This window comes from Cibotium barometz, chromosome 27 (assembly GCF_041138505.1).
Source record: "Cibotium barometz isolate CiBa-2024 chromosome 27, ASM4113850v1, whole genome shotgun sequence".
Lineage (NCBI taxonomy): Eukaryota > Viridiplantae > Streptophyta > Polypodiopsida > Cyatheales > Cibotiaceae > Cibotium > Cibotium barometz.
Window position 1 is genome coordinate 5,976,251 of NC_141072.1, and position 21,930 is coordinate 5,998,180.

The 21,930-nt window shown below is 40.4% G+C and overlaps 1 protein-coding gene across 1 annotated transcript; it reads right to left on the reverse strand.

Annotated features, from left to right (window-relative positions):
• Positions 1-15,114: 15,114 nt before the first annotated feature.
• On the reverse strand, positions 15,115-19,054 carry MAX2 (RNI-like superfamily protein). The gene is made up of 2 exons (XM_086821051.1): positions 18,868-19,054; positions 15,115-18,722 (listed from the first exon to the last, which is right to left on the reverse strand). The coding sequence occupies exon 2, from the start codon at positions 18,266-18,268 to the stop codon at positions 15,518-15,520; it is 2,751 nt and encodes a 916-aa protein (XP_086677177.1). The 5' UTR covers positions 18,269-18,722; positions 18,868-19,054; the 3' UTR covers positions 15,115-15,517.
• Between the last annotated feature and the right edge of the window lie 2,876 nt (positions 19,055-21,930).

The following is a 21,930-nucleotide window of genomic DNA, read 5'->3' on the forward strand; positions in this document are numbered from 1 at the left end:
GTTTAACTGTTAGAGCGTTGGACTCTAATCCCCAAGGTCGTGAGTTCGAGTCTTGTGGGGCCTCATGTGGTACCAAAGTTGATATGTGGGCGGCCTCGGCCCCGGCTTGTGCCAAACCCGAGGGGACCATACGGGGGTTGGGGGTGTGTGTGAGTATTTCTATTTCCTGTACCTGTTTTTTTTTTTTAAAGAACTAGGACAGTTTTGTCGTGGCCTCCAAGGCCTGTGACAACGGCTAGTTCCGGCCATGGGCAACGTGTACGCAACCCTGGCCACGTTTGGCCACCGTCAGCCTCGCGCCACGAACGGCTAGTTCCGGCCATGGGCAACGTGTACGCCTCCCTGGCCACGCTTGGCCACCGTCAGCCTCGCGCCACCTCCATCCTTCAACCTCTCCTCCAGTTCCTCTCCGACACGAAGTTCCTGCCTCACCTCCTTTAGCGAATTCCTCTGGACTACGCCCTACGCGACTCCACCATCTCCTCGACGGCCAGCTTGACGGATGCCACGGCCAAGCTCGTCAGCAATGAGACCGGGTGGCCCACTCGCGACGACACTAGGAGTATCCGGCGCCGCCGTCATAATAAGGAAATCACCGTCAACCAACCTCCTTCACATGCTCCTATACTCATATACATACTCTATATTTACACATTATATATTAATATTATATACATATCTACTCATATACATACTCTATGTTTACACACTATATATTAATATTATATACATATATACCTATATATCTATATAAATATAGATAAATACGTGCATGCAATTTCATATTTTCATCTAACTTGGTCTCCATAGAGGATAAACATTCTCCAAGCCTAACTTCTAGAGTCATTGTTTTCGAACGTGGATGGTAATGGCTCAAAATGCACACTATAAGGGGAGGGAGGCTTAATGATACCATGGTAGCATCATTAGGCTAAAAATATATGAGTGTCACATAACAACAATTGTAACTGACACGTTTAAATATACAAATACGGGTGTAATTAAGCAATATAAATAGTGCCGATACAACCAAACTTTCAAAGTATTTCCATTTTCAAAACCAAGATGATAATGGCTCAAAATGTTTGGTCTTTCATATATTGTGTGTGTGTGTGAAGTTCAGCTAGTTACTGATGCTCTCACTTTCCTTGAAACTGGATGTTGGCCACTTATCTATACCTAGAATGATAATCCTTTCAACAAAAGTATTGGTACCCCTTACAACGCATTCTTTTTTAATTTGAATGTTAAAACCCCAAAGTTTTCAACGAGTACAAATATACGATATTAAAAAGTTGATTCTTACACAAAGTTAAAAAGTCAATATACCATTATTTTGAAAGTGATGAAATTATAAATTAAACAGTGTACATATGTTGAGATATTTCAACATAGTACTGTGTTGGTGACATTATTTCAACCTGTGAAAAGGATGCTAGAGATTTTTGCTGCAACACTATAAATGTGACACATTCTTTTGAAGATCATCTTTTTTTTTTTGGTTCAATAGAGGTTCTCCATGTCATAAGCTATATGCACATAATAATGCGAAAGCATTATTAGTGCAAGCATCAACATGGAACCAATCTTAAATTTAAAACATGGTGTACATTGGATTAACATGCTTCATGCTCCATATATGACAATATTTAGTGGTTAAGAGTTGGCACCCTTTCTCTTTGAAATCCATAGAATTTGTGAAACAAAACTTCTTTCTTAGCTTTTAATGAATAGGAAATTGTTACATGAGTTGAGTAATGATGGATATATTAAATGAGTAGTGATACATTAACATGAGTTGAAGCGATGATGTAGGTAATGTTGTAAATCTGAAGTGGACAATAATTTCATGTTACATATTACATGTGTAATGGTTATTTTTGTTATTGCCCACCATGAGCAATTATTACACACTTTTTATTTATTTAACAGGAAAAAGACAAGACCATAGCATCTATAGTCATTGGTGCTCCCTAATCCCAACCATTACATGATTTTTGTAACAAAAATATCCAAGTTGTACTAACTTGTATGGTCTTTGATGTTGCCTACCAGCAGTCATTAAATGCCTTTTAAACATAAATTACCTATTTGGTAAGTTGTATTATATTTTTTGATGTGCTTAAGCCCAACCGTAACATTATTTTTTAACTGACATAGCTAACATGTTTGAAGTTGTGTATTCTTGGATGTTGCTTAAAACCTAATCATTGTACCACTTATAAGCACTTCCATGCACACATGCTTACTACATCTTTACATAGTAATTGGCAAAAACCCATTTCATTATTCTTGCCTCTACTAGCCCTCTTCAGTATGTTAACCTTCACACCCATTAGATGCTACAAATATTTGTTCAAAATCTATTTCGAACTTTCCAAATCCTATGTTCCCACTAATTCTCATATTGAAGGTACATCTAGAGCTCTCAAGAAATGAGAAACAGCACCACTTGGGTGCCTTTGGAGTTTTCCATAAGAGAGATCTCACAATGCAAGAGAGCTCTATGCATGAGATCTCTCATTTCTTGAGAGCTATTTTGCATGAAATCTCTCATTTACATAGAGCAGAAGAGCTCTTATACATGAGGTCTATATTCATGTGAGCTCTCTAGGCATAAGAGTTGTCACAATGCACGTGTGTGATGGTCAAAGAAAAATTATAGAACCTATAGTCATTACCCCCTATCTCACGACTCGAGAATCCTCTAGTAGCACTTAACTTTTTTTCTACATCTGGCTATACAGGCACATGCCTCTGATCTCTCTGGACATCTAACAAGAGGGGAGTTGAATATATCAACATAGAATCTGTGGGCTATTTGAAGATTCTCTTCAAGGGTTTCAGCTCTGATGCCATGCTTATTGACAAGCATAGGGAGTCTCTCCTTTTCATTATTTATCTTGAGGATATTGAAGAATTGTTTTAAAGGTTTATCGACTTTCCACACCACCAATCTCTGATGTAGAAGTGAAGGTCTTGATAGCTATTTTTCTCCTCTTGCTTAAGCTCATCTTTGGCTTGAAGAAGCTCATGCTTGAAGTACTTCTTTCCCTTCGTTGATCAGTTGCTCCAATTTGTTAAGTTGAGCATACTTCTTATCTCTTTTGTCAGCCCTAATTTTGGTGATCTCTTGCTTAGTCCCTAAGAGGAATGTGAGAGATCAATTTAACCCTTTTGCATGTGAGAGCTCAATTTAACCCTCTTGCATGTGAGAGCTCAATTTAACCCTTTTGCATGAGATCTCAATGGATAACAGACCTCTATCTATGCATGAGAGAGCTCATAATGCATGCAATCTCTCACAATGCAAGAGGGTTCTCAGGCTCTCACATGCATAAGAGTATGCAAGAGGGCTCTTAGATGCATAAGACTATGCAAGAAAGGGCTCTCACATGTATAAGACTATGCAAATAAGAGTATGTGAGGGCTCTCATATGCATGAGTGTGCAAAAAATATTCTCATGTTTTGTTCTCTTTGCTTCTTGTGGTTCCTCACCATGCTTCAGTTAGGTCCTCATTGTTCCCAAATTGGCTATCCATTCTCTCATGGTAAGCTTTAAACCCAATGCTCTTTTTTTACACGCAACACCACTTGGGTGCTTTCGGAGTTTTCCATAAGAGAGAGCTCTCACAATGCAAGAGAGCTCTATTTTGCATGAAATCTCTCATTTACATAGAGCATAAGAGCTGTCACAATGGGCTTGTGTGATGGTCAAAGAGCAATTGTAGAACCTATAGTCATTACCCCTATCTCACGACTCGAGAATCCTTTAGTAACCTTTAACTTTTTTTCTACATCTGGCTATATGGACACATGCCTCTGACCTCTCTGGAGATCTAACAAGAGGGGAGCTGAATATATCAGTGTCGTAGAATCTATGGGCTATTTGAAGATTCTCTTCAATGGTTTCAACTCTGATGCCATTCTTGTTGAGAATCATAGGGGCACTTTCCTTTTCATTCTTTTTCTTAAGGATATTGAAGAATTATTTTGAAGGCCTCTCGACTTTCCCTACCACCAATCTTTGATGTATAAGTGAAGGTATTGATAGTTATTTTTCTCCTCTTGTTTAAGCTCATCCTTTGTATTGAAGAAGCTCATCCTGAAGTAGTTCTCTCCCTTCATTGATTATTTGCTCCAATTTGTTAACTTGAGCATACTTCTTCTCTTCTCTCAACCCCAATTTTGGTGATCTCTTGCTTAGTTCATAAGAGGAAAGAATGAGATTCTCTAATAGTAGAAGCCCATGCATTAATTGGGGATTTCCCTAGGCTCAAGTTGGCCACCCATATTTGTTTAATGCCTGATTTAACACGGTCAAAGTGGAACCATCCTACCTTGACCCCGTGGGAGGCCTTATTTAGGGTTACAAGATGGGTTTGTGATCTGAGAGTAAGATGTTAGTTAACACCTTTACTCTACTAGTAAGATAGGCATTAAGGAGACTCTGGGTCATGTAGCACTTGTCTAGTCTTGCCTTCCTCACTTTATTGTGTAATCATTTGAATCTACAATTGCTCACTCCTCCGATTGCTAGATGTGTGTTATTGCTGTGTAGTTCAATTGTCCATTTCTATAATAATCTGAGTAAACTTTCGATCATGCTCGATTCCTGTTCAAGCACTCAAATTGTCCAATCAGTGGTGGTTAAACGGATGATGATTCTTGGTTTTAAAATCGCCACAATTCCAAAAGTTTGATCATCAGTGATTCGAGAAGTCTAATCGTCGTGATTCCAATAGTCAAATTGCCAGTGATTCCAGAAAGTTCAATTGGCGACCTAACTCTCCCATTTGGTGATCCAACTCTCCAATCGGTAATCTAAATCTCTTATCGGCAATCTAACTCTCTGATCGTGGAAAGTTCAGATTTCTAGTGATTGCAGAAAGCCAAATCGGCAATCTAACTTTTTGATCACACGGGCGATCCAACTTTCCAATCAACGATTCAACTTGTCTTCGATTTGTGTTTCCTTGAGTCTAATCGTACGATTCATTAACTCTTATTGTTCGATTCTTGATCTTTGATCGTGCGATTTCTAGAGTTTGATCATGCGATTCCTGGAGTTTGATCATCCAATTCCTGGACTTCGATCGTTTGATTCCTGCTCGTAACCTGTGCCGTCGTTCATTTGTGATGATTGCTACCATGGTCTATGAAAATTTGAGAAAAAAAATTTACATAGTACTCGCTCTTTTTCCCTCGGTCTTGTTCATACTTTGTTGCATGAATTCGCAATAGTCTGTGCACGTGTCTGGGACAAAATAATGGTAGGAAACAGTGATTTGTTTGGCATGCTTGCGATGGAGCATAAGTTGGATGCACCAACTTTCCTATGTGGTTATACATGATGTGACATGTATTAAACGCAAAATAACTTTGGGTCTATGTATCTGGTCAGATACGCGTGCTCTTTCGAGAGCACTGGCTGAGACTATCGATGCTTTAAGTGCATTATTCACTTCAGTTCCTCTTACACCTCCCTCACAAGAGCAAGCCAAGTGGGATGGAAACAGTGCACATACATGTATTGATTGCCATATCACGCTGCACATAAGATCATGTCCTTCTACCAAATAGGTATGGGATGTACTTGCTTCATTGTATCAGGTGGTGCACAATGAGGCACGTGTGGCTTATCTTATGTGGGTTATCTTAGAAAAGAGTTAGAGACGGAGCATATGAAAGAGGGTGGTTCAGTTGTTGATGCATCACGAGATGAAAAACCTCAAGGAGAAGTTGGTGAACATAGATGAGATCATTCCTGATAGTTTACTTGTATACACAATTCTTTGTGGGTTACCAAATTCCTTACAGAACGTTGCTACTACCCTTTATTTGGTTGCTACGTGCAATGCCAACTTGTACTCGTTTGATGACTTGGTGTCCTTATTGCTACAGGAGGAATTGTCTTTGGTAAATTGGTCAAGCATGAATTTTGGAGGTCATGCTTTTGTTGCCTCTCATAAGAGTACCTTATAGTTCAATACCACGTAATCCTAGCCAATAATTTGTGTTCTAAAGGTTAATATCACCTTTGTTTCAGAAAAAAGAAGTAAGGTTATATTTTTCCCTTCTCAATCGGGATTATAATAACCTAATCTCTCTCATCTAAAGCATAGATATCAATATTCTCTAGTAAGGTTTTTAAACCTTTAAATCTCTTCTCATAAACCATGTCAATCAAGGTTTCAACAAAACCTTGATTTTCTTCATTAAAAAAATGATATTTTATAAGAAACAAAACTTAACATTCTTCCCATATCATGAAAGGTTCTCTAATGTTAATAAACATTGGCTTTTTATGTAACTCATATCACAAACTACACCCTAAACTCATAACCAAAATTCTCTCAATTTTGTCAAGAAATTGTTACATTAACTCCTCGGTTTACGAGCTCCAATTTCCTAGCAAGGAAAGAAGCTTTAATACCAATTGAAACGCCCTAGCTAAGAAGTCGAATTACCTGTGCATCCACCCAAGATCCATACACGTAAAGTCATACTTATAAAGCTCATCCAAGCATGTACAATCCATGGTTATCTACACATAAACATACATCTATGAGGTGGGTTTGCCTAGCACCTGCCACAAGCCATAGGCTCCAAAAAAAATATAACGATAAGCCATTAATGCAACCTCACTATAGCCAGTGTCCTCAAGGCATATGTTTCTCATACCATGCACCCTTGAGTCCTCATAACTATCATTGGTGGGGCTAGCTATGGGTGGCCCCTCTCCTAAGGTTAGAGTCCCACCAAGGATCTCTCTCACAAATGAGCTACAAATCCAACTATATAGCCCATAATCTAGTTCACACTATAATGAAGTGTCAAACCGGTCTTTATGGTAACCTCAGTATGTCTAGACATGGGACAAATTAATAATTTAGTGACTTGACTATCATTGGTGTGGCTAAACAATGGGATAACTACCCGTAGCTAGGTCATTGGGTGGCCCTTCTCCTAAGGTCATTGGGTGGCCCCTCTTCGAAGGTTAGAGTCTGCCAAGGAACTCTCTCCCAAATGAGCTATAGTTACATAGCCCATAATCTAGTTCACACTATAATGAGTTGTCAAGCCAGTCTTTATGGTAACCTCAGTAAGTTTGGACATGGGACATAACAATAATATAGTGACTTGTAGGATTGACTCTATAATAGCACTCAAGAAGAAAGTAAACATGGGGCATAATAATTGTTTAGTGAGTTGTGGATTGAGTGTACATATTAGCACTTAAGTGGTACGAGAGAAACTTGGCCACACGATAATTGTTATCTACCGAGTTTATGCATGCATTATGTGTGTACAAGAGAAGTTTTACTTATAAGGCCTATCATTAACGCACATGTATAAGTGCATGTTGAATTTCAATCTACCAAATTTAAGATGTGTGTATAAGAGGAGTTTTATTTATAAGGCCTACGAAAATGCACGTGTATAAGTGTATGTTGAATTTGATGTATCTTTAAATACACAAAATAAATATTTATAAATGACAATAGGGTGATTGAGATAGCTATAATTGGTGCATTCTTTTGTTTTTAAAAAAGTTCACACTGGCATGTAAGGATGTCAGGTCAAAGATGCTCGATAGTCTTGAGTAAGAGGTGATTCCAAAGAGAGTTGAGCATGATGGGAAAGGAACGACAAAGAAGCTAATGTGGAATTTATAACATGAAGACAGCATGGAAAGATATGTTTGCTAACCTAGATCCATGATTCAAAATTTGAAAGATCCATTTTTTTTAATGGTGAGAGAAGGAAAAACACCTCTTTAGAAAAATTACTTTTTAGTCACAATTGTATGAACTATGAAGAAATTACTTGTTCAAAGTATCTATTTTCTATTCAACCCCTGATGAAAAGGAGTGATGTAAGGTTTCGTAAAAATATTTTTCAAGGCATTTTGTAGCACTAAAAATTACATTAAAGATAAAGATGATGGACTATTTTTCAAGGCATTCTGTGGCACTAAAATTACATTAAAGATAAAGACGATGGACTATTTTTCAAGGCATTCTGTAGCACTAAAAATTACATTAAAGATAAAGACGATGGACTATTTTTCAAGGCATTCTGTAGCACTAAAAATAACATTAAAGATAAACATGATGGTCTTTAGAGAGCTTGACATCGATTGCCCTTGGAGTTGACCAAAGTAGGGGAGATAAAGCCATAGTGGACATTATGCTTACCTTTCGTGGGGCAGCTCTAGCTGTCAAAATTGATGTGAGCTCTTGAATACTAGCTATTTTAAATTGATGGGCAGCTCCAGCTGTGAAAATTGATGTGAACTCTTGAATACCGTCCATTTTAAATTGATGGGGACTCTTGAATACCAGCCATTTTCATTTTTTGACGGGGACTCTTGAATACCAGCCATTTTCATTTTTTGATGGGCACTTTGTAATTTTATGAGTCATTTACAACAATTTACCCAAAAAATTGGTTAAAATGGGCGTAAAAAACTACCTTGGTGGACATGCTTTCTAGTTTGATAGGAGTAGTGCTCGAAAAAAATGACATTCTAGTGTATTTGTATCAGCCAGAATTAAGAAAACATGGCCAAGGTATTAAGTAGCCCTCATTTTAAACAAAGGTTTTTCATATATTTTAGTTATAAAACTGGCATGTAGTAAAAATTTCGAAAACAAAAACGGGAGAGAGCTAAGAGTTGTCCGAGTCCCTAGAAAATAAGGGGCAACGTGTACGCCTCCCTGGCCGTCGGGCCGCGACCGTGCCACGGGCTGACACCACCACCTGTCCTCCAGTTCCTCTCCGACACCACACTTCCTTTGGACTACGCCAGCGTGCCACGGCCAACCTCCTGTTGTAAATGTGAAGTGGACAACAATTCCATGTGTACTGGTAAATTTTTTTTTATTGCATGAGCAATTATCACAACTTTTTATTGAATTACCAAAAAAACAGCCAAGACCACAGCATTTCGAGTCACTGGTGCTACCTACTCCCAACCATTGCATGATTTTTGTAACAAAAATATCCAAGTTGTATTAACTTGTAAAGTCTTTGATGTTGCTTACCAATCCTTAAATGCCTTTTAAACAGAAATTACCTATTTGGTAAGTTGTGATTGGCTCAAGCCCCCAACCATAACATTATTTTTTAACTGCATAGCTAACATATTTGAATTTGTGTATTCTTTGATGTTGCTTAAAACCTAATCATTGTACCACTTATTAGCCATGCTTACTACATCTTAGTAATTGGAAAAAACCCCATCTTGCCTCTACTAGCCCTTAACACCCCTTACATGCTACAAATAGTTGTTCAAAATCCATTTCGAACGAACTTCCCAAATCCTATTTCCCCACTAATTCTCATATTGAAGTTACATCTACAGCTCTCAAGAAATAAGAACCCTTATGCATGTGAGAGCTTAATTTAACCCTTTTGCATGAGATCTCAATGGACAACATACCTCGAGAGAGCTCATACTGCATGCGATCTCTCAGAATGCAAGCACATGCATAAGAGTATGCGAGAGGGCTCTCACACACATCAGACTATGCAAGCAAGGGCTCTCACATGTATAAGACTATGCAAATAAGAGTATGTGAGGGCTCTCATATGCACATTCTCGTGTTTTGTTCTATTTGCTTCTTATAGGTCCTCACCATGCTTCGGCTAGGTCCTCATTGTTCCTGAACTGGCTATCCCTTCTCTTACGGTAAGCTTTAAACCCCATGCTCTTTTCTTTACACACAGCACCACTCGGGTGCTTTGGGATTTTTCCATAAGAGAGCTCTCACAATGCAAGAGAGCTCTATGCATGAGAGCTATTTTGTATGAAAGCTCTCATTTACATAGAGCATAAGAGCTCTTATACATGAGAGCTCTCTAAGCATAAGAGCTATCACAATGCACTCAAGTGATGGTCAAAAGAGCAATTGCAGAACCTATAGTCATTACCCCTATCTCACGACTCGAGAATCCTCTAGTAGCTCTTAACTTTTTTTTCTACATCTGGCAATATAGGCACATGCCTCTGACCTCTTTGGAGATCTAACAAGAGGGGAGCTGAATATATCAGTGTCGTAGAATCTATGAGCTATTTGAAGATTCTCTTCAATGGTTTCAACTCTGATGCCATTCTTGTTGAGAAGCATATGGACACTCTCCTTTTCATTCTTTTTCTTAAGGATATTGAAGAATTCTTTTGAAGGCCTCTCGACTCTCCCTACCACCAATTTCTGATGTATAAGTGAAGGTTTTGACAGCTATTTTTCTCCTCTTGTTTAAGCTCATCTTTGGCTTGAAACAGCACATCCTGAAGTAGTTCTCTCCCTTCATTGATTATTTGCTCCAATTTGTTAACTTGCGCATACTTCTTATCTCTTCTCTTATCCCTAATTCTGGTGATCTCTTGCTTAGTTGCTGAGAGGAAGGATTGAGATTCTTTGATAGCAGAAGCCCAGACATTAACCGCCATAGGGATTTCCCCAAGTTGAAGTTGCTTATCCATATTTGTTTAATGCCTGACTTAACAGAGGGGATTTGGAAGATTTTTGGGTCAGAGTGGAACCATCCTGCCCTGACCCCATGGGAGGTCTTGTTTAGGGTTACAAGGATGGGTTTGTGATCTGAGAGTAAGATATTACTTAACTCCTTTACTGTACAACTAAGATACGCATTGAGGAGATTATTGGTCATGTAGCACGTGTCTAGTCTCGCCTTCACTTGATTTGCTGTTTTGCCATTAGACCAGGTGAAGGAAGAGGATTGATCCAGATTTATAAGATCATGTAATCTTGTACATTCGATCCATCTTTTCTTTTTTGTGCTATGGATCTCTCCACCTTTGTGCCTAAACCTATCCTCGATATTTTCCACCATGTTGAAGTCTCCCACTAAAATGATAGGGAAGTCCAAGGAGATTAGGGAAGACCATAGGCTGGGTCTAGCTAGAAGGGCTAGATGCATACATGGAGACAATTGTTATAGCCTCCTGTCGTGTCTCTAAAGAGATGGCTACCCATCTATGATCTGTATCTTGAACGATACTCTTGACGAAGGGGTAGAGATTCTATTTGATGCCCAAGACAATGCCACCGTCGTGGCCTCATTTTACCGCTAGCTGGGTGTAACCAGGGCAATGTTGATATAGGTTCTCTAGTTTAAAACTAGGCATGGATGTATCCCCTTAATAAACTTTGTGGTTTTTTTATCACTTTATTGGTTTCACCATCAACTTGTGTTTTTTGTACATCCTCACCGTTCCCTACCATCTTTTCATTCTCTTACGGGGTAAGCTCTAAACCGCAACACTCTCTTTTTTTAATGTTAAGCCTGTGGGTGCTATGGGAGTTCTTTTTTTAATGTTGCCTGTCCGAGTGCTATGGATTATGCGTGATAGCTCTTGTGCATGAGAGCTTTCATAAATGCATAGATGCATGAAGCTCTCATGCATGAAACTTGCTATGTATAGAGCTCTCATGCATGAAGCTCCCATTCATTAAGCTCTTATACATGAAGCTCTTATGTATAGAGTTCTCATAATGCATGAGAGTTCTTCCATGCATAGAGCTGTCACGTGCATAGAGTTCACACATACTTGAGTTCAATGCATAAGAGCTCACATGTAAGAGCCAGAGCTCTCACATGCATATGGAGCTCTCAATGCAATGCATGAGAAGATACTCTTAACAATGCAATGCATCAGAAGATACTCTTAACGCATAGTTCATATTATGGTTTCAATTGAAATTTAGCTATATAGAAAATGTGGACGAGAAGGTTTGAAAAACCAAGACAAAGCAAGGAAGCATTTCATATGTGATCGCCTTAAATCGGAGTTTGATGTGCCTCATCCGCTATTAGAATTTGAAGATGGGCCAACGATGAAGTTCTTTTTGTCCAATACAGACAGCCAATAGAAGAGCGCAGTCTAACAAATATCATCAGCACGAAGTGATACTCGTCTTCGAAAGCGTGGCACTTCGCCTTTGGGATCAGACAGCAAAGCTCCCATGAGAGCACGTTTCATAAGCTCCCAACACTTTTCTTTTTTCCATCATCTATATAATTGTGTGTTTTAACTAATGTAATTTGTTCATGGCATTTGAGCTTCATAGAAAGAGATAGTGCATCGCTCCCCCACAAAGGAGGAAGATGAGTACTCCTGTGGCTAGATGGTTAGGAGGCACCTTATGTAGGCTTGTTGGCACTGCCTTATTGTTAGCAAGTTATGTGACCCCATTAGCGAGTGCTATACATTGTTCTCAAGTTACGACCACCGAGTCTAGATGGTCTCACATAGTCGTGTGAGCTACGTAAAGTTTTTACAGGATGATGTTGTAGTCTAATATGGTCTCACTCAAATGATATCATTTTGGACCAAGCCGTGGGTTGGTCGATGGTGGCCGACCTACGTCCTACCGACCTTGGGTACTATACATAGAGTAGTTTGGTAGCCTTAGTTCTTTATTGAGTTCATTGTGTTCAAAGACTCTTGTAAGAAAGACAACCTCCGTCTAGAGTCTATCTAGATCGCCATCAAAGCTCCTTACCCAGAGCCCATGGGTGGGTGAATGCCATCAATTTGTAATCAAGTTTGTTAACAGTATATGTATATATATGTATACACACACACACACACACACACAACACTATATATATATATATATATATATATATATATATATATCTATATAGTGTTGTGTGTGTGTGTGTGTGTACATATATATATATATATATATATATATATATATATATATATATGTATGTATGTATGTATGTATGTATGTATGTATGTATGTATGTATTTCCCTTTAGTGAAATATCTTTAAAAACATAAATTGTTTTAGAAAAAAAATCACGATCAAACATCTTTAGAGTAGAGGTAAAACCAAGAAAAAAAATTTAACATATATAAATGTATGTATGTATATATGTATATGTATACATACATTTATATATGTATATGTATATGTATACACACACACACACACATACACTATATATATATATATATATACACACACACACACACACACACATGCACACACACACACACACACACATGCACACACACACACACACACACTATATATATATATATATATAGTGTATGTGTGTGTGTATACATATACATATACATATATAAATGTATGTACATATATAAATGTATGTATACATATATAAATGTATGTATACATTTATATATTCCCCTTTAGTGATAGCATATTCCCCTTTAGTGAAATATCTGTAAAAACATGAATTGTTTTGGAAAAAAAAATCATGATCAAACATCTTTAGAGTAGAGGTGAAACCAAGAAGAAAAAAATCTAACATCTTTAAAACTAATGAAAGGCATGTAAAAATTTCAAAAATTGTCAAAAGGAGAGAAAAAAAAAGTAGAGCAATGCAGTATTTATCTACAAAAACAACCAACAAAACACTGTAAATAAGTGATTACATAAAAACATGACAAATCTTTTGCTATATATGCTTATTCATTCAACCCCCTGGTTAAGACAAAAACTAAGCACTTTCGACAAGATGATTAGCCTAGATTTCTAAAGTTTCTAGATTGAAATGCAACCAAAAGAGAGTGAGTTTGAAGAGTTTCCAACTCCATTTCTACTAAAAAAGAAAGGCTGAATTTGATTACAATGCTTATTTCACAGAACCAAAATTGATCTAGTTTTATGATCAATGAAAAAAGGGTTGCTTTCTAGCTTGTCTTTTAGGGTTAACCCTTAGTGTTAGGAGAGCACTATGTAGGTGGCAAAATTGTGATAATTAGATTTAAGCTACCAAACTTGCTAGAGTTTTTTCTTTTCCAAAGTTGAGCCGTGAGTATAGAAAGCCAAAAGTCGTGATTTTTTTCAACAAATAAGCTTTCTTTGATGGATTATCATCAATGGGTGCAGCACAATTGGAAGCCAATACCTTGGAAAGTAAGTAGACAGACATTTCTCTTGATAGATTTTATCATTTGCTTTTTCTTTTGTTCATGAAAGAGATCGAGTTGAAAAGGTTATGATTGGACTTGTCTTCATCCCAAATAGGAGTAGAGTTCATTGCAAGCAGCTTCCCCTGGTGCTCCACATGATGATAAAGACCATCAAGGAAGGTAGTCAAGTCGTCGCGGCTTCAACACACTTTATTTTCTTACAGCGCACCCCTAGGTGCTCTGGGACCATTCATTTGGGCTACAACCTTTTCTTCTAGACATCAGAAGAGTTTATTCATGTTCCACACATGGGTGTCCATAGGGAGGACCAAGCATCTAAGCTCAACATTGACTCGGTGGATGTTGGTCAAAGCATGGATAGCCAAGGAAAGACACTATCAGCTTTGGGTCAAGATTCTGAGTTTTAGCACAATCCTCCACTACGTTCTCTGAGACCACACAAATTTTGTGATTTCTTTTGTGTAGTACCATTTGGAAGCTATATAGTCGAGGACAACTCCACTCTTAATGGGGAAGAATATGACACACCTCACTCTAGGTGGCTGACCTCCATCACAAACAGGCTTCCCAAGGAATACACTGTCTATTCTAAACATGAAAGAGTTTGTTCTACCATGAGCTTGCATTGCTTGATATACACAAACACACAAATGCTTGAAGAATCAATTGCGAAGAAGATGAGACTCTTTGCTTGGCCATTTCTTTAAGTTCGTTGATTTTCTAAGGCATTCTAGTAGCAATTTAACAATCTAAGCCAGTTATCTCAAAAGCCTATACAGTTTTGCTCGGAAAGAAGTGCTTTGAGACAGATTCTTAAGTAAATAAGCAGAGTTATCGTCGATGAACAAACATAGGCTCTAGGGATTTTCCTTTGAATTCCTTGTTAGAGATAGGTGGTTGCGCAGGGAGGACAAATTCCATGGTGATGTGATTCATAAGCCCAAAGCCTAACAGTTACATAGGTAACTCCAGATTTAAGAAAAGAAAAGAGATGCTTCAATGTAACATTGCCTCAAAATGGCATGCCATTAATCTCTTCCTCTCAAAAAAAGGGTGCATCAAGACACCTTATAGGGTCCATGTTTATAGGACTTACTATACCGTGATTGTAAAAAAGCACGAGAAAATTAATACAGTACACAAGTCCAAGGTCTATCAAGCCATGAGGTGGGTTCAATATCAAGATAATGATTTCTTGCATCAATATGTCCTTGTGTGAAGTTAAACTTGATGCAATCAAAAACTCAAGGGAATGGTAAACATACGTCAAGAATCACAAATCACAAACATGTATCTCGTGCCATGCTTCCATGGTGGATTTTTGAAGGTCTTTGAGGTTCAAAATAAAAGGATTGTCCATTGGCCTATAGAGTCAGATTACAAAGACTGCTACCCACCCTAGACATATCACCTCTTGCCCTACACGGACCTGTAGTGTTGTTACATCTAGAGGCATTTCTTTAAACTAAAAAGCAAAAGTTCCCACATTACGAAAGATAACACAAATGCTGAATAGGGAGTCTGAGCAACAATGCTGACAAAACGCACTTTAATAGTGTAAAACTGCATGGTTAATCTGGAAAACCACGTTCAGTGAGAGCTGTTTCGAACCTTATGCAAGCATCCGCCCGCATTTCCGTGTTCAATTCTACCTCTGGTGCCGGGTAATAATCTATCCGCAGCTGCACATCCCGCAAATTTAGATTGTTCAAAAACATCCTTAGCAAGTGCTCATTGATGGTTCCGTGAAGAACAAGCTTCCTCAATGTTGGACACTGGGATATAAGGCCGGAAGATGGTAAAGAAAGCCCTCTCCTGTTTGCATCTCTGTCCTGAGGCGGCCAGTAATTGAGCTCTGAGAGTGTCAGAGACTGGATCCCTTGCAAATACCATCTCTCCCACAAACTAAGTTCCATGTGGCCTTGAGGAGCACTAAGAGCATATCCTACAATTTCACTGCAATCCAGAGTAAGCTTTGACAGTGCTGGGTAAGATGCAAACACGCCAATACCAGAAACTCGACTTTTGGGCTTGGGACACGCCTTACTATCCCCTTCCACTATTACTCGAGCCTCTCGCAAAGATGGGCAGAACCGTAGACCCATGATGGGCAACTGAGAAAGCTGCTCACCTATAGGGATCCACAGAGACACACACTTCAGCTTGCTCCATTCTTCTTCACGGAAAGCAAGAGAAAAGTTGGGAACACAATGCTGTGCAAGTCCGTCCGTGACTTCTGGTCCTGAGATGACCAGAGAAGTGTGGATTGCATGGTCATCTGGAACCACACTTTCTGCACTCAAGAGAGCTGAATTATTAGCTCTGCTGCTACCTTGCTCAGCTACCATGTCAACTGGCATACTGTCTATTGCAAATCCCCTGGAACTACTGCTACTCAGTGTAAGCCATCCATCAGATGAACTGTTTTTCAGACTGCCTATGGACAAAATGATGTTGGAGCCCTGGCATATACTGTCACTTTCATTACTGGTGAGCACTGCAACATTGAGATCAAAACTGTCCACTGACCGACCCCTTTGGACTCCATCATTGTTATTCACTCTTACAACTGGCAAGGAACTGCTCGTCTGTGAGGTGTTCATCCCTGTGGCAGAGGATTCAATGCTTTCGCTATGCATTTTCTCAAGACCTGAACTGGAGGAGGAAGGCATTCCTTGGTGTTTCTGCAAACCTTCTAATTCTCTTGCTGCAAAATCTGAGTCCAATAAGCAGTCAACATGCAAGTTTTCAATTGTTCCCTGTATTGGTTGCAGTGCCCAAAGTGTGTCCACAGCATTCATCAGCGAGCAGCAAGAAACCTGTACATCCACCAGAGTCTGACTAAGTTGGCGTGTCAACGTACACAGCCCACCTTTGGAAATTCCTTTGCAAGAGTGCAGGCCCAATTTGCGTAGCCTTGTGCAACCAGTTGCTATTGCTGCCATCCCCATGTCATTGAGGTCAGCACAGTTTTTAATCACTAGTTCCATCAGGCCTGAACACAAGGCGATTCCATCAGGCTGTGGGCCCTTGCACAGTCCGTGGAAGTGGCCAAGGCACAGGGATGTCAGCCTTTTGCAGTAAGTGGTGAGCCCCTCTAAGATGGGTCCAACGTCCCTCACATTCTGAGAGAGTACAATAGCAAGATCCTCCAACAGAGGAAGAGCTTGAAAGATACCCATTAGACCCTGCCTGCCAATCTGAGCATCCTGGTCGCCAAAATCCTCTTCTGGATCACCTCGGGCATCATTAAATGCAGCATTGTCTATAAGATGCAGCACTCTCAGCTTCTTACAACTGGTTCCGAGGTGCAAAAGAGCAGCATCATCCACGGAATCCAAAAAACGAGCGTCAAATACGAGGACCACCCGTAGCTCCTCCAGGTTTGTGCAAGAATTTGTAATGGCTTCCAATTCAGTGGCCTTGAAACCCTCCACCGAGACTTTCAGAAGATTCAGACTGCGAAGATTGCTTGAGACAGATGGCTCTACATCTAGAGCTGGAGGAATGTCCTCTGTCCAGCAATAGAATTCAGAAAGGTCAAGATCTCTGAGGGACTTACATGACTGCATCAAGAAGCGGAACTCCATACCTAAGCCACTTGCTTCTTCAGGTTGAGTGGGCCTCTGGTGCCACCTAACAAGCTTCAAAGACTGGACTTCAGGCCAAAAGAGGGCCACCATATCAATATCCCTAGCATCCCGGACATATATTGTCATGTCCTTAACTCTTGGGAAAGCTTGTTTCAGGACATGCCCGACTAGGAGAGCTCTCTCAGGGATGGATTGAAACAAGGAATAGCCCCAAGGGGAACACTGGGAAAGATCTAGGCACTCAACTGCTTGAAAAGATCTGGGAATGAGGTACAGGTCACTCACACATCCCCTTAGACACAATCTTGTCCTTGTTGCCCTCTCCAATGTGTACCACTCCATGCAAACTAAAGCCATAGAATTTCTGGTGCGAGGATCCGAGATGCAAGTAAATATAATGGCCAGGATTGGTTCGGGAAGGTTGGAAATGCAAGTCTCAGAGGAACCTGCTTCAACCCGACGCCTTTTATCTCTCCTTTCCCAGTCCTCAAGAATGTCAAAAGGAATGCGAGACCACCGGGGAGGGGAAAGTGGGGGCTCCATTGCTGGTGATTCCATGTTTGTCCTTTGCAACCAATGTACCCACTGTTGTTGTTGTGTACCACATGTACTTTCTTTTCTTCTTTGGTAGCTCAAAGGGCACCCACAATCTGGTAATTGCAACAAGCAGATGCGGCCAAACCTCAATTCTTTCAAAACTCCTCTGCTCAGAAGAGCTCTTCTAGTCATCCCCGTCTAAGTTATAGAGTTGGGTCAGAGTTGCTTGTCCCCACATCGTCATCTTTCCAATGCTGATTTCTCTGCTAGAACCAAGCAAGCACATCCATTTACACTGTTGAGAAAATCTGGATAGAATCCTTTATATAAATGACTACTCAGCAGGACACCACATCTGAATTCATATCCTATGCGGTGGCAAGAATCCAGAAGAACCATATCTTCCACTCACATCCTCTCTTCCTTCACTCCTCCAAAGCTTCCTTCATAGCCATCAGCTCTGTGGTGTACCATGTCCAGCTGTTCAAGGTTTCGTGTGAGGTTGAACAGATTTTATGACCCACTACTTGAATTTTGAGGTATGGAGTGAGAAAAGCTGCCTTGATGAAAATCCGGGACACTACCTTCACCGAACCCACTGTGCAGATCTTCATCACCATGCCAATTGATGCAAGAGCTTTCTAATCTGTAATAAGAGATACATGATAATAATGATAATAGTAGCTAGTTGTCTAGATTCAGTAGAGATTCTATGACATTGATGCACCAGAGAAATACCTAAATCCAGTGTAGAGATTCTAAACTATCGGTCGAGAGAGAAATTCTAGTACCTGGATCCAGATTTCGCTGTGGGTTGTGAACGCTTTCTGCTGAAAGCCCGTATAATGAAGCCCTTATCTTGTTGACAGACAGGAACCTTCTACTCACTAATTCATACATTTCTATATATGCTTATAGAAGGGCAAACGCCATCTCGCATCACTGCCTGCGCCTTGATTTGTTCCATTTCCAAGCTCCCAATGGATGACCGGAACTGAAAGTCCCAATGGATGACCGGAACCCATGCATCCTCGAAACAATCTAGAACATACACATACACACGATTAAAGATGTGCATCAATACAAACATCTATATGTTCATTGTTTGTGTATACAGTGAAATACGATGCCTGTACAGTTTATCTCCTGCTCTTTTGCAGGCGGAGGGGGAGGAGACGGAGGAGGAGCAGCTGCTGCTGTACAGACAGAGAAACGACCAAGGAGGGAAGAAAGTAGAGACTCGAGAGAACCCTAGGGTAGAGAGAGAGCACACACCAAGTTGAGTCTAGGCAGGCCAGGGGTAGTGCGAGAGCCCACCAGAGGTTGAGGGACCAGAAGGGTAGAGGGAGAATCCATCAGGGCAGAGAGCTCTCTACGGTCAGGACTCAGGACTCTTACTTACCTTGCGTAGAGAGCTGCTTCTCTAATTCCACGTCCCCAGTGCCCGCCTCACCACCGTCTCATGATTCAAATCCTATGATCCTGCCAAAATCTGAGAGATTTCTGGCCACCGTTCAGGCCCCCCTCTCAGGAAAGCCCGCATTAACTGATCCCAGCCTCTCAAATAGGCTCTCATCAAACCCCATTCTACAAATTTCTCCATATAGCCATTTTTTAATTACCAAGACACTGACACAGACAACTAGTATATTATATATATATACTATTTCGCCCCCCCTGACGTGCACCAAAGCCTACTCTCTTTCTATCTCCTCTCTCTCTCTCTCTCTCTCTCTCTCTCTCTCTATTTCAAGTTGCAACTTGCCAACTTGCCCACTATTTGATCTTAGGCAACAAATGCCTATTTTGAGGGCTGTGGACAAGAATATCGATCGGCACTCGGCAGCATCTCCAGGTGAGAGAGCCTACACAGCTAGCTAGCTAGTGGACTCTGCTACCTAGATCGTAGACGCTGCAAGCCAATGCATTGTGCAGACATATCTATTATCCATTTCCCTCCTTGTGTGAGAGAGAGCCATAGCTGGGACTCGGGAGTCGGGCCATAAACTAATTTGAAGGCCATAAAGTAGGTTGACCTGCAAAATAAAGATATGTTTGTATCTAAAATTTAGGTAAAGTTTCAAAATACTGGCCTTCTTTAGCAACCCTGTTAGAAAAAAATACTGGCCTTCTTTAGCAAGCCTGAATGAAGGCTTCAAATTTCAGCACAGTCGACGGGACTCGGGAACCGGGGAGGGCGTCTAGGAAGAGGATGTGGCCACATCATGCATGTGGAAGCTATAATGGCATAACGCTACAGAGATGAGGGACGATGCACAACTGGCTAGAGAGAGGATGTACAGGCCACGGTGTTGTGGAGACGAGACCACACGTACATAACCAGAGAGAGAGAGAGAGAGAGAGAGAGAGAGAGAGATTACCGTGGTTGGATACTCCGTAGAGAGTAAAATCTAGAGAGAGGATGAGGGGCAAACCAGGGGAGGGGGTTTACTGTGGGTAGAAGCTAGAGAGAGGATGCCAGGCCAAGTTCCAACCCATCTATAGCGAGCGAGAGAGTGCGAGAGGTATTAACGTCGGTAGAGAGAGAGAGAGAGAAGGGAATGCAGAGGCGGGGTCCACTTGCGTGTCTTTTTCTGCCAGCTGGCGCACTGCCATTGCTCCAGTCTACTTGTGCTGCGCATGGCTGTGCCATCATCCGACACGTGTCCACCAGGCAAACGGCGCGGCTGTGGCCGCTGCGCCATGTTTGCGTAAGCCAGAAACGTGGACCCTTACCTACTTCCTGCACGTGCTGGTTATTATCGGAGGGCCCAGCAGACAGCTCAAATCGAACAGCCCTCAACTTTGATGACTGCCCAACGCCTTTAGATAAGGGCAGGCTACAGCAACCAAAAAAGTTTACCCTTGAAAGTAGAGTAACATGCAGGCTTCATTTTTCATGGGACAGGTTTGGTGAAATATAACAAATAGGGTACCAAATTCTTTTAGCTATTAATTAATTAGTGAGAGGGGCTCTAACCTTTGAGGTTTGGACAAAAGGGGAGTGTATGGAGGAACAAACTCCTAAAGGTTGTACTACTGAGTCTATGATGATAGCTTGTTTGGAGTTAGGCTACCATATCTCTTGGGAGCAATCCTCTTTTGTTTGGGAAGATGAGAGACGCGACTTACTATGCAGTTTGTTGAATGGTGAAGAAAGTGGTACAATCGGTTCTTGTATATAATTGTTGTTAAGATCTTAATATAATTATTCTATGTACCAAAAAAAAACAACCCCTAAAAAGCCTTATAAAAGTAAACTAGTGAGGGTGCATGTGAAATTGTTGAAGCTTCAACACTAATCAAGAAAACTCCGTCCTCCCCATGGCGTTGGATCAACTTGAAGTTGATGTGCTAGTTGATCCCTCAATAGGAGAGGATCTCTTTGAAGGTAATCACCCTACCCATATAAATTAGCTCATAGAAAAAAGTTTTCCAACTTGGTTGGTCATGCAAGAAGAATAGGTTCTCCACCAAAAGTGTCATGGTATACTACAATAGCAAGAACCCCCTATAAACACTCCTTAGGCAATTGGAGGTCTACCGTCTTCTTGAATGTCTCATAAAAAAATCTAAATTAGGGATAGATGACTCTACAACAGAACGATATAAATGGGCATAAGAAGTTATTAAATAGGACTATTGGTCAAGGATCCAATTCATCATCCAGAATCAATAGCTTCCTCTTGGAATGTAACAAACGAGTCATCAAACTATTGGACAAAGGAGGGGATAAACACTCTTTAGGCGATTGGAGGCATATCATCTTGTTGAATGTCTCATACAAAATCTTTAGGGATAGATGGCTCTACAACAATAGAATGGTACAAGTGGGCACAAGATGGGGATAAACA